The sequence below is a fragment of the Eurosta solidaginis genome, chromosome 5 (assembly GCF_040869045.1).
Source record: "Eurosta solidaginis isolate ZX-2024a chromosome 5, ASM4086904v1, whole genome shotgun sequence".
NCBI classification, from domain to species: Eukaryota; Metazoa; Arthropoda; class Insecta; order Diptera; family Tephritidae; genus Eurosta; species Eurosta solidaginis.
In genome coordinates this window covers 2764900-2779241 of record NC_090323.1, presented here as the reverse complement: position 1 = coordinate 2779241, position 14342 = coordinate 2764900, and the positions used below count along the sequence as shown (strand labels likewise).

Below are 14342 nucleotides of genomic sequence, written 5' to 3'. Positions count from 1 at the left end.
GTTAACTTTTTTTTAATTTTCTTTAAACAAAGTCGGCACCAACTGTTACTAGTATCAACAACCATAACAACCATTATTTTTGTTTCTTGTTCCTATTGTTGTTATTATGTTGCATGCAACAGCAATTTGAACTAGTTCAATGACCATGTTTTTCACTTATCTGCACAGCATTCTTACTTAAATAAATAACCGTGCAAATGGGTAAATATATTGTATTTGCATGTGAACCCTGTTGGAAAAAACATACCCCGTTCGCTTTCTTTATTTAATAGTAACTTGAGTATATATCCTTCAAGTATAAGAGCTTCCGCACATTCAATTATATCATTCTACGTCCAGGGCAAGCTCTGTTTTATATAGAGGCACATACCTCATTGATTAAATGTTATTGGATTCCTCTTTTTCCTCTTAAGCCACTGCAATGGTAATCTGTTTCTACAGGTTTGATTTCTATGTATTTCTCCCTACCTTCTCTACTCTCTGAGTCCAATTCCAATTTTCCCGCCAATATATGCAAAATACCTTCCGATCTTGTGTTCCTTTAGCACATATTCCAACTTGGCTTTTGGTATCGTTGGGATCAGTGGAGGTTTCTGCGATCTATCACTGTTGCAGTCAGTAACTACTTCGTCACTTCGTGCACCTTCTCGTGTATGATCGGAGTCCCCAAGATACAGATTTGGGGGTGTGAGTTTTATCATAGCGAATAGCTTGTGTCACGGTTTTGGAGCTGGGATATTTCAACGGAAAGGGTCTTTGAGGCAGGCTTGTCATCTTCAACCGATCACAACCTCTTTTTCACTCGCGACGAAGGTCTTTTTAACCTCCAAGCTCGTTTTGTTGTATCAATGTGTCAACCGCTACCTGTATTAGTTAGTTGAATCAATTACGGTTCCCAAGCAAAAGGTATTTCTTAACGCTGCTTGGTATAGCGAGAGAGCTTTTTCCTCCAATCTCTATCTCTTACCCTTTCCAGCTCAATTCCTTTGTCGGAGCTCGTAGATCGCTCCCATCCCAAGTTCACTGACTCCTCTTTTTTATTCTTCATAAAAAACATGGAATGATAGGACATTGAAAGATTTGAAAGAAAAAATTTTTGATCCCTTCTTATTGGAACTAACAAAACTATTCAATAAAATATATTTTACAGATTCAATATCATCGGTCCAATGCCAAAGTCACGAATGCGCATATTTGATGTGTTGAGAAAAACGCGTAAGACATTGATAAAAATAGAGATTTAATTAATAGAGATTTAATTTTGTATTTTTCCACCACTATTAGAAGGTTTACTTTTGTAAACCACGAAGTAATGTTAATGGAAAAATGATTTTTAAATTTTTTTTTTTTTTTTTCAAAAAAATGCACATTTGTTGTTTTGGCTTTGCAAAATTGACATACATAATATTTTGTCTAAACAAAAATGGCACATTCGTGATTTTGGCATTGTACCGAAGATATGTAAAAGCAAATAAAATGTTCCTACCGGTTACATAAATACATTTTGTTACCTATACATATTTCTAGGCAGGCTTACGTCTACACTGCTTTCCCCTCTAATTGTCATATGGCACAAGCAAAGCGAACAAAGTTATGAAAGAGTAAAGAAAAATGTAGCAAGAATCTAAAAAGCAGCCGTTTTCTAAAAAAAAAAAGTTCTACACTCTGAGCAGTATTGTTCGAAAGTAACTTCATTTTAGCAAAATTTTAACTGAAAGCTTCAGTAAAGAACTGAACTAAGGCCAACTGCCAAATAAATGCATACTCATTTAAAAGTATTTCAGGACAAAATGGTACCGCAAGCGAACGACTTTTTAGATTTGTACAGTACATGAAAAAAGCAGTTTCTCAAATGAGATACTACAAAGATAATTTTCGAAAAAACAGATAAGACTTTCCCATTACTATAGTAAAGAGAGTTTAAAAATTGGCTCAGCGCTTAAAAAAATTAATTTTTTTCAAGTAATGGAATGATATATACTATAATTATATTTTTGAATGATAAATCGAGTTTTTATTAAAAAAAAAAAAAAAACAAAGACACTTTTAATCATGATGGTGATTAATGTTTTCAATACAATCAAAATAAGTTTTACAACAAAAGTGAAAATGCAATCGTTTTCACGTCAACTAAATCCAACTCAGTCACAGTAGCACCTAAATTGTGTTTTCACTCCATTATTGTCGTTCGCCCACCAACTGCACTGTTCATCATTTCGTTTTTTGTTTCATAATCACTTTCCTTGTGTTGCCTACTTTCCTTTAAACTTCATTTGAAGCAGACATATGCTCATTTGCCCTGAAGATATTTTTTGTTTAAACACACAATGCTTAGGTTAGTACGTCTGGCAAGTTCGTTTCTTAAGTCTTTCGTTTATTGCAGTGGCAACGCTAACGAAGTCATTTCTCCAAATCATTGCATCAACAGTATTGCAAAATAAATGCATTTCAAATGTCTTCCTGTTGTGCTTCACTTCACTGAATCCAATTCACATCTACGGCCGTCTCAGCTGCATACGACTCTCGCTTCACTTCAATTTTATATTACGTCCGCAAATTACACCCGACTTTTAGACATACACATTACATATATTTATCGCTTTTATTTAGCCTTAAATGTTTGTATGTATTTATACATATGAAATTATTAATTGCGCTATTTTTCTGCTGTTTTCTTTGCTCTATTTTTAGGTGTGAACATAAATATGGAAGAAATATTAAATGATTTTGCATGAAATGAAAATTGCATAACCTCATACTCATACTGTGCCCATGAGTCTTTTCAATTTGGATATATATTCATAAATCAAAAGAAAAAGCGCGCTTATGGCTGATCGATATAGATGGCCATGAAAGCATCAAATAACAGATGTATAGCCATATATGTATTTATGCATGTGTGCATGGGAATTACAAAATTTATAATTTCTTTGTTTGTTGAATTTCGTAGATTTGTTTTTATTTTCCTCACCTTTCCTTTTGTGAACGCACCCAGCATAATTAAATGTTGAACAATAAGCTTTTTAACAACAACGCAACAAAATTTTGATATACAAAATTTTAGCATCTTGATATGTAAAAAAAAGAAATATTAAAAAAAAATAATCCAAGTTCATTAAAACCGGCAAAAAAATCAGTTATGTAGCGTCTCTTTTGTTGTGGTTGTTGCAATATTTTTCACCCAAATTTTACGTTAAAGGTTTTTGTGAACTTGTGCAGTCATCCAACAATTGAATGAGCTCATTCATCAGCGCGCACACCGGCAAAGAAATAAGTGAAAAATATGAGCATTTAATTGAGTTATATAAGCATGATTTGCGGTAGATTATGTAAGTGAAGCTGTGCGGCAAAACTCGTAACCATTAAAGGAACAAATACATGGCTCTATCAATTCTTTTTTTTGTTTTATGGAAGCAAATGTAAAAAGTAAATGTGAAAAAAAGGAAAAAAATTTAACTGTAAATCTCATTCAACAACGATTTGATATCGCAAGATAGAAGTTGATGAAGAGACATTAAATGAGCGCGCAATTAATTAAGTAATTTCCTGCTTAAGGGAAGTAATTTAAATAAATTTTGTGCAACTTTTTACAGTTCCTAGTATTCTAGGAAAAAGACATTAAGGATAAACTAAAACCAAAAATTTAAATTACAAAGATTATTTGTTTCTCATGAGGGTTTATAGCATAATCGGTATGTGTTCATTAGTAAAGGCCAACTGTAAAATTAGTTAATTAAAAATTTTGAAGATTACTCCAACTTAAGGCTGCGGAGATATGAAATTTAAATAGCCGCTGGTATGTTATGTAACTCATAAAGAATTCAACTTCTGAAGCAAGTCTTAGTTGAAAGCTGACTACTGAATAATTGCTCAGAACTTTTGAATACCATAAGGACCTCATCATCGAACTTCCTTCTACACACGCCAGCGGAATGACGGTAAGGACTATAAACCTAAAAAACTGTTCAAAGCAAAGCCCAAGCGTCATTCCATCTTCCCCTGACACCATCCATCCACCGACCATTCCGTGTCGTATTTCAGTACAAGCACGACGAGAAAATTATAGACAGTGATTTTTGTTCGCAGAGCGCGCAGTTTATTTTTTAATTGCCTTATCGTTTCAATGTATCACTAGTAGTTGGTGAGTGTTACTTCATTGACTGACATCGTTTTCCCTACTAATGCTGGCTCCTAGATGGACGAAGTCTTTCATAACTGCGAACTTATATTGCGTGACTCCCAACGGACTGTAGAACCAAATACACTTAGAACTAGTAAGGCTGACCCGAAAACCCAAAATATTTTATTAATGAAAAGAAGAGAAAAAAACTTACAACTGCTGCTTAGATTTGAACTCATATTCAGATTAACTGGCTTAAATATCAATGAGCGCGTGTCGAAAGAAAGTACTCCTCAATTCATATGTGCAACTTTTGTACTTTTCAATAGTGAGAATTAAATTAGCCTGCAATCTATACAAAAAACACTTCGTGCCTCCCCACGCCATGGCATTGGTGATATAGAAATATTTTAAACCATGAATTTCATAGAAAGTACAATCAATAAACTTGGATGAATAACGAAGTGCAGCTTTCATATGCGCCTTACATGAAATCATGCCCACACACACACACATATACATGCACACGTGCATTCATAGAGTTAGGCATGCAATTTTCAAAAATTCCTGCTTATTGAGGTGTGAAAACTGGGTCAATGCATGCGAAAGACTTTTTTATTTTTCTTAATTTTCATATTGTTATTTGTCTGCACGAAATCTGTTTGGCTTTGACAAGAAAGTGAATTAAATCACTTTTCACTTTCACTTAAACACAGCGTAATGAGCTTAGCGCCTGTTGCACATTGTTGATTTGGTATACATTGAAAAATCTCTAATCCGTATTAATTAAATGGATTTGAAACTAAAATTTATTTGACAACGTACACAAAGTTATTGTGTTTGCGAAAAAGAAAATGTTTATGTTAACATGTCAATATAATTTGATGAAACTTGCTGAGAAAAGTGGTAAAGTAGTCGTTGTTGTGCTTGAACCAGAAATATAAGAAAAAAACTCAAGTGCATCATCAAATAAAATCAAGAAATTAAAATATTTGGGAAAAACTGGTTAACTGTTTTAAAAAGTCCGTTTGAACGTGCAGAAGATGGTACTCTATAATCTGAAGCCTGTAGAAATGGCGATCTAGTTATAATTCGCCGACAATCGAACACTTAGGGAGACATAATCCTGAAACCGTTTTGTCTCCCAGCCAAATTGGACAATGCGTTTGCCGCACAGTTTGCACTCTTTCTTCTGGCGTGCAGGAACTGAACAGAATAGTAATGAGTAAATAAGCTGTGTCTAAGCAGCTACGAGTATATTTTAGGTCCAGCCAAATTAGAAATTTGTATATAAACAATGAAAGCAAGTGTACGGGCTACGAAATATCAAGAACTTCATAGCCAGACTACAACGAGCAATGAACTTTTCTGTTAGTTAAATCAGCCTGCATCGGTCATTGGGCAGGTGAACTACTTAGTGGCCATTGGAGAAGCGACAAAGCTGCTACAAATGAATAAGGGTCATTGCAGACTTTAGCGCATATGCAGCTTTCTCCTCGTTTTTCAGCAGTATAAATGTAATTGCTAACTACAGATGTAAAACTCTATAATTTCTAACTTGAGTGGCTGGTAAGCGTAGTCAGCCGTAACTGTAATGCATTTTCGATGTCGATACCAGGCTAGCTGGAAAATGTCCAATATCCTTCGAAAGTCCTTTTTCGGGAAATCTGGGAAGTTATCGGAAAAAGAGATTACAAATACACTTGATTTCATTAAAAACTGTGGCTGGTTTGATATAGCAGTTCTAATATTCAATTGCTTTATCACTATCCTACAAAACTATAGAGATTTTTTAAAGCTATATCATCAGCGGCGACTTCTAAAGGTTTTTATGATATCAATTTTTCCAAAAGAAAAAGTAATTAAACATTTTAGTTAAATTAAACTCAATTCATTTGGAATTCTATTTTTAATTATTTAGGCTTAAGATCGGACTCCTAAAAAGCATACTAAGCGTAAGTTCAGCATGCGTCAGATGAGGTCTCTGAATATGTATCTTCGATAAGCAGGTTGATGACCAAACACAGAGGGCCAACTTAATGCAAACGGTAGCTGCTTACGGGTATTACTATTCGGCTCCAAACTGTAGACAAGCATACTTTAGATGAATCGCCTTAAGCAGCTTTGTATCAGGTTGAACAATATCAGACACAGCCGTACAAGAGATCACCGAAACAAACTTCATAAGAGAGAAGAAAGATATAATAATAATAAAATAAATACTTTGCGCGATTTTTCTCCCAAGAAAATAGGGCCAAGCTTCCCTCCAACTCGCGTCGTCCTCCTTTTTTAATTTTTCACTACAAATACGAATTTTATGCCTACTCCAAACGGCATCTGCAAGGCAGATGAAATTTTACTGACAATCTTTTCATGGCAGAAATACACTCGGAGTCCGCACGGCGACCCCGATTATAAAAACTGTTTTCTTATTGAAAAAAATGTTGATGTTAGTTTGTCTGGGAGTTGAACCCAGAACCCTCGGTGTGGTAGGCGGAGCACGGATTAAAGCAAGTATCACTAAAATCTTTGCGAGGTGAACTACTACATTTCTCAAATTTTTCCTTAGCTCCGGTACTTCAACATGGAGAAGGTCGATGATCCAAAATTCATAGATGACCGTGCAGATGACGACGATGCCCAAGATACTTTCTTGGTGTAGCCAGAAAGGATGAAAGCGCGACCGAAGAGTCGGCGAAATCGCGTCGATTATTTTATAGCAAAAATGCCGCTTGACCAGCCGGAGGCAATACAGTAGCAGTCCCGGTTTCAAGGGAAATACTTGCTTGCTGAGAGGTCACTTGCAATATTGGTTGGCTATCAAAGAATTCTATTACGTAAGACTGAGTTAAAATATAAAATTGCGAATTTCTGCCAAAAAAAATCATACTTTCACAATATGGACATTGAATATATTCATGCGAGATATTAAAAGATTTGGCAAAGTCAACCTCGAAAACCTGACTCAAGGTCAAATCGCAGCAGGCATAATAACGAAAGCCTTAATTAAAAAAGCAGTAACGGCAGTAAATGGATGGCATCTGCCAAAAAGAGTGTAATGTTTTTTCTTTGAAATAAACAAATTTTCAAATACAGTGAACTGCATGTTCTGCATAAAGAAAAAATTTGGTCAAACGAAATCAGTTATAGCACTGCCCATTCCTTCTGGCGATGTGGAAGTGTTGGTGGCAGCAAGAAATTGAACGCAAATGAAACTATTCTTATACTCAAAACACGATTCAGTGGGAACCAAAAGTGAAGCTAAAACAAACAACAAATATGAAGTATATTTAACTAAGAACTGGAGTACACACGAAAAACGAGAGTAAAATTAGAAGCGAACTGAACATACAAAAAAACTTAGGAATAGGCCACAGTTCAGAAACACGACAGCTGTCATGTTTGCGTACATTTACAGTACACGCAACAAAAAAAAACTAAATCATATTTATGCATATACTTACTTTCATTTTTTATAAATAAATGTAATCCCGCGGATGCGCAAATGCCTTAAAGCCAAACAAACAGCGGCAAGAAACACAAATTCAATGCGGAATGATGGCAGTGTCTGCTTTTGAATAGCAAAATCGAAATTATGCGCATTTCAAATGCAGTCAAATCAAAGCGCAAAACAAGTAAACATTCAGCTAATCATATGTACATACATACATACATGGCTGAGACGCTTGAAGCATAGAAGAAATGTCTTAACAACGACGTATGTCAGAGACAATGAGCCTCACTGAAGCGTAGAGCATATGGGCGTGAGTGAAGTGGGAAAATGTTTTCTTTAAAATGCGGAAAAGCGCACATTTTCAGGCAACGCACGCACGCATTTAAATTACATGCACAACTTTAAATATTTACATACATGCATACATACACATAACTACAGTGGTGAGCATACATGTAAGAAAAGCTTGCCAGCTCCTCACCATGCTTGGTTGCGCATCTAACGCGACAGTAAAGCAAAATCGCGTCATCATAATTTGTGCATACATTTTTAATCTAAGTCTGTAAATACTTTTGTCTGCCATTATGTATGTATGTATGTATGTTTATTTTGATGCCCCTTGATTATTTGTAAATAACAATCTATGCTTAAGCACAAACATACACGCATACATATGCACTTCTTTCTTTAGCTTTTGTTAACTTTTCGTCTTTCCGACAACAAAATCTTTCATTTGACGTAGCGCCTGAGACGCTGCTATGTGATGTAGACGCAACGACGTGTGAGTGACATATCTTGCCATTGATTTTGTATTTGCATAGTGGCAGTAATAGCAACTAAACGCATGCGCAATGCTGTGTGACAAAACAGCCAAAGGAGGGGGGAAAATAATTCAATGTTTTTAGTGCAATTTTTGTGCTTCTTTTTACTTTTTATTTAATCTTAAGTTTTTTCTTCTTCTTTTCTTTTCTTTATGGATTTAATTTTGTTGACAAGTAGAAATTGCTGTTGATGATAATTTTGCTTTTTCGATAAGCCTGATCACAAAGCGGCTTATTTAAATGCGAGATTTTTTCGATAAGACGATTTGCAAATTGCTGTATTTGTTTAAATATAAAATATGTTAATACTTTAAAATTTTTTGTTTGCCTTACAGCCAACTTAACAACTTTTATAGCGGCATGGCCATGACATTTGTGAACACAAGATTACGGTATTATAGCGAAAATGTGAACAGCTGTTCAATGGAAATTCAAAATTATTGGGAGATCGAAGTTCAATGTAAAAGGACTAAAAACGTGTTTCACGAAAGAACCTGTTGGTATTTATTTCACAAGAATCCGTTCTCTCTCACACATAAAAGTGGCCACATTTATATCCTTGCTAAATAAAAATAAAATAAGGCTATGATAAAATTAAAATTATATCAGACAACTTTTATGGGAGGCTATTACCGTAAAGTGGTATAAATATAGCTTATAAATCAAAAGAACAACAAGTGCTACTTTCGCCGCAGTAGGCAATTGAAAAGTATAGTTCTCTCTCGACGAACAAAAATCATTGTCTGCAAGTCACTCATCATACCCGTCCTCATATATGGCTCGGAATCATGGACTGTGTCGAGAGGAGATAAGATGGTTCTTTAAGTATTCGAAAGAAAAGTTCTCCGGGAGATCTATGGTTCTGTTTGTCGCGGCGGCGGAGAGTATCAAGGAAGGTAAATGAGGAGATGCATGAGCTTTATGCAGATTAGGCGAGAGTGGAGCGAACCAAAACCCAAAGGCTTTGCTGGCTAGGTCATGTTATACGAATGGATGAAAACGCTCCGACCACGAAAGTGTTTCAGTCGACACCGCAGTTTTTAATCAGTGGAAGGGGGAGACCTCCACTGAGTTGGGAGAGGCAGGTATAGGAAGACCTAACCTCCCTTGGTGCTCCCAAATGGCCTCAGTTATCGCAAAACAGGCACAGCTGGCGGGACTTGTTACGAAACGGTCAAAACTGCTTAGGCGGTTAAGCGCCAATTAATAATAATTATGATTTATTACTTTCTTTGAAAAAGCTGACGATTTTTCAATGAAGATTGGCGATGGGCGAAAAAAAAGTTAATTACCTCAGTATGACGTGACGCGAGTTACTTCTATCGCAAAACTGCACGACTTGGCCACTAATTTAAAAGCTATCTTTTTGTATTTTTGATATTAGAGAAAAAACACAAAATTAAACACGGCGATGATAACTAGGATATGTTTCTAAATTTCTCTTCTTCATCAGCTAGCTTTTCGGGTGGCCGGTTTGGGACTCGAGTACACCTGCATTCATACTGGTTAGACTGGGTCAATTTATTAACCGATATCGCGCCATCAATTATTCGATAGGATTTTGGCTCAGGAAAAAAGTTCCACTACACAGACCCAAAAATATAATTTTCGAGCCTGCGAAAAAAAAAAATGGCGAAGGGGTCAAATTTTCGACCAAAATATTCCCCAAAACCCAAAAAATATTATTTTTTTTTTCAAAAAACTGTCATCGTCAAGGGTTTTACAACAGTTTTTTGAAAAAAAAAACAAAAATATGTATAGGTTTTGGGGAGTGTTTTGGTCTAAAAATTTACCCTTTCGCCATTTTTTTCGCAGGCTCGAAAATTAGTTAGACCACATTTGCGCTCAAAGACAGTGTTGCCACTTCCAAAATCAATTTGGTGATAGAGTTTAAACAAAGCGAGTTAGAACTTCTAAAAGAAGATTTTGTTCCATCAAATCCCTTGAATTTCATTGAACCCTCCAACTGCCAACCCAGGTCGCGAAATAATGATTTTCAATATAATAAGTTTAACCCTAAACAAATATTCGGGTGACTAAAACAATATTTTGAAATTCGTATACGATTCTAATTTAATCAAAATACTTTTTGTTGTTGTTGTAGCAATAAAGGCATTTCCGGAATATTTTTTGGATGACCGTTCCCGGATATAGATCCAGTACGTTTTGGTAACAAGCACCATTAAAGTTCCAGCCTGATCCTCTCGGCAATGATTATACATGACCATATTCAACCTGCCATGAGGAGCCTGGAGTCCACAGGGTCTCGCCTGTTAAATATGTGTATAATATATTCATATTTGTAACAGAATTCCCCTCGGGTAGGTGAGCTTGACAATTGGTTCTCTTGATTCTCTTATGAAAATAGTCGTTCTGGTGAGTTTTAATTTTTATTTTTATTGTTTAAAAAATTCTTGGTAAATGATTTTGGACATATTTTTCTTTTTACCAATTTTTTCTCCAAATTGGACAAAAATAAAAAATACTAAATATTTCGACACCAGCGCCATCTATTAGCAATTTTTACACAAATATTTTTTATTGCATGAATTTATACCACACAAAAATGATAGAATTGGGATCGCAGTATTCAAATTCATTGGTATTTGCGCCCTCTACCGGACCTTTTCCCCTCTTTATTGCATGGAAATGATTTCTGAAACAGTCTGTATCCCATCAAGGAGTTACGAGGTTTTAAGCAAGATTCCTTTATTTTTTACTCATATTCTGTCTATGAAAAACTTTGGGCCTTCTAGCGTTTCATCTTTCTTCTATATTACATTTGTCATAGGGTTTTGTCCCTAATAGCACAATAGTGGCTCAGATGCTACATCGGATAACAAACCAATATGAAGAGTATTTAAAGGAATAGAGGGTATAGCCCCCAGGCAAGTATTATGGAGCTTAATAGGAGAAATACGGGAAACGAGGAATGTGTATTGTAAATGAGCCTATTTAGAACTCCCATTACATCAGCGAATAGAATAATAGCAGTGGACATTTTTATTAAACTTCGTCAAAAACAAACTCTATGAAGTTTGTAACTGAACTTCTAAAGAAACATAAGACATTTGTATAAAATATATTTTATTCTGTCTCACCCTCCACTGATGCACAACTCACCTACGCTGCTGTGATGAATTTTTCATTTTCACCTAAGCATTGCTTGAAATAAATTAAAAATATGTTTTTAAACATTTCAAACTCACCTCCTCCTCCACCCCCTCCTCCTCCTCCTAATCCATTGGAGCAATGCTTCATACTGGCGCCATTCCCCGTATTTGTCGCCGAATTTTGCATGCCACCACCCATAACACCATACTTGATTGGCTTAAAATGGAAGAACGACGGTGAATAACCGGAACCAGCACGACTTAGTGAGCTGAATTGCTCCTCGCGATCCTCCACATACAATCCCTCCTTGCCCATAGCAGCCAATTGACGTCCCTTTGGCATAAACATAACCAAAAATACCGTGGCCGACGTGGCTATCAACCCAAAAGCGATACAAGCATCCTTATGACGTTCCGCCACAGCCAAACCGCAAAGCATCCAACCCAACCAGATCGGTATAGCGCCCCCAATGGCCAAACCAATATAGGTAGCTTCACGATAATTATCGCGTATACCGCGTGACTTTATAGCCAATACGGCCACAAATACAATCAGAAAAACAATGTAGATAAGCGAGAAGAGAAGCTCGGAAAACTGTGTTTTACATAACGGTATCAGCACTGTGCCGGCAGTTGTGATACGCGCATACAAATCTGAGCCGAGGCTAGAACTTAACGCTGCTGCGGATGGTGCAATGGTTGGCGGTGGGTGATGTGTTTGAAAGAGTGCAGCAAAACTTTGTGCTGCCGATGATGCGCTGCTCGATGCTATGGTGGGCGCTAGCAGAGTATTGCCCAGTATGGGTACACTTTGCGTATAAATCTCGGGCGGTTGTGTGAGTAGCCATTGTGTGCCAATGGCGACCTGAATAAGCACTGCAAATAACAGCAACAAACCCTGATAAGGTGCCGGCAAATAAACGCCACCATTAAGACTGATCAGAAAAACGCATTTGACAAGTAGCGCAGCAAAGACTAGCGCATATGCGACACCCACACCAAAACGTATAGCACCACAAGTAAGTAGCGAAGGTTGCGCTGTTAAAATCGCACCAAGACCCGCACAAGCGAAAAGTCCCAGCAAAAGCATCTGGCCGAGGAAGAGATGGCGTCGAGAGGGTGATGTGCGCCACGCTTTAAATAGCACGAAAATCTCAAAGGCGGTCATCATAAGCATGGTGAGCGCCGCCAAAACGAGCACTGGTACCACCCAGGGTTCCTTACGTAACCCTGTGAAGGGCAGGTGTGTGGAAATTATGGAAGGACTACCAGACATGCCAGCTATATTTGCCGAGTTCGAGGAATTAACTGGTCTTGGTGCCACAACTAATACTGGGCGGGGACCAGCTGTAGGCGCTCCCGACGAGGGCGGCTGTATGTAAGCAGGTAGCACGGCGGCCTTTGCACCTGTGCGTGCACGTAATGTGTGTGCTCCATGCGGTGACAGCGTGCTCGTAGGTACCACGAAGAACTCCGTAGACATAACCATAAGACGGTCTGCCTTCGATATATTTGCATCCCTATTATTATAGCTGCTTGTGGTTGAGTCTAGCAAAAGTCCGCCAATGTTTGAGTCCTCACGGCGATTCAATTGCTTTGCGTGTCTTTGTCCAGAGTTTGGTGGATCTGTGTAGTGCCCGTCGTCGAGATGTAGTATATCCATTGTAAATAAGTCCAGCTGCGGTTCAACACTCACACTTTCGTTGGTAGGCACTTTTTTGTTATTATTACGCGTTACATTCACTTCATTAGTTGTGTTTGTTGTTGTTGTTGTTGTGGCACGTGCCATTACTTTACCATTAGTCACAGCACTTTTTGCATTAGCACTCACGTAACTTACTACATAATTACTTTTACTTAAAAGATTATTCACTTGCTTTTGATTTGGTGTTGCCACATTCACTATCGCCGTGGTCTTTTTACGCAAAGGCAGTAAACGGTCACCGAAACGCGGTTCGCGCGCGCCATAAAGACCCATCGCCTGAGCAATGGCTTCTGTGCCCGTATTCTCAGTCGTATCGTCGATGTAATTTAACCCGTTTACCTGCGCTGCCAAGCCTACTATGAGGCACAATAGCAAGGTCATGGGCCAAGTAAGACGCTTCCATATGCCGCGACGCGGTTTTGCTTTTACCGTGGATGTCATCTTAAGCTTCGTCGAGGTTATCATCTGACTGCTATTCACTTTCTTTTTGGTCTTATGCCGCGTCGTGTTGAACACATTTTCGTTTCGCAGTACATTCACATACTCGCTAAGTGTCGTTAATTTATTATTTAGCTGATTCTCGCTCTGGCATCCGCCATACGACCGTCCCATTCGACACAGCATGCGCAACTGTTGGTGTGCGCATGCGCTTGGTTTTATGATTTGCACGCATACAGAGCGGCCAACTGAATAACTTTTTTCTTTTATATTTTTTTCGTTTCAATATATTTATTTAATCAACAAAAAATTATTGTAAATTTTAATACTCATAAAAACAATCACTTTTATTTTTCGAAATTCGTATAAAATTAACTTTAACATTCGTTTACTTGATTCATCACTCCGCTGTTAAATTATTTTTTCTTTGGCCGTCAACTGTTTAGCGCACAATCCGTTTACACGTCCGTTCCATTCGCCCAACTGCCGCGGACTGTTGTTGGATGTCTTCGGTAGTGCAGCTGGCAGCTTTGTTAGCCCTCGTTATTTGAAGCTTGGCGTTTGGCCATTTCTGTTCAAACTTGTTTGGTGTTGCAGATGGATGCTCGTATCGAACATAGTCTGTGCTTGTTGTGCACGTAATATTATTATTTTTTTATATTCGCTATTCTATTGCAAAGCTTTGTCATTT

General features: G+C 37.4%; 1 protein-coding gene across 1 annotated transcript in view; it reads right to left on the bottom strand.

Annotated features, from left to right (window-relative positions):
• The window catches only part of LOC137253072 (uncharacterized), a gene marked incomplete at its 5' end in the record, with an annotated part of 55041 nt that extends 41120 nt beyond the window's left edge, over window positions 1-13921 (bottom strand). Inside the window, one exon of the mRNA XM_067789394.1 lies at window positions 11617-13921. Coding sequence (XP_067645495.1) covers window positions 11617-13921 — 2305 coding nt within the window. The remainder of the gene's footprint in view (window positions 1-11616) is intronic.
• Between the last annotated feature and the right edge of the window lie 421 nt (window positions 13922-14342).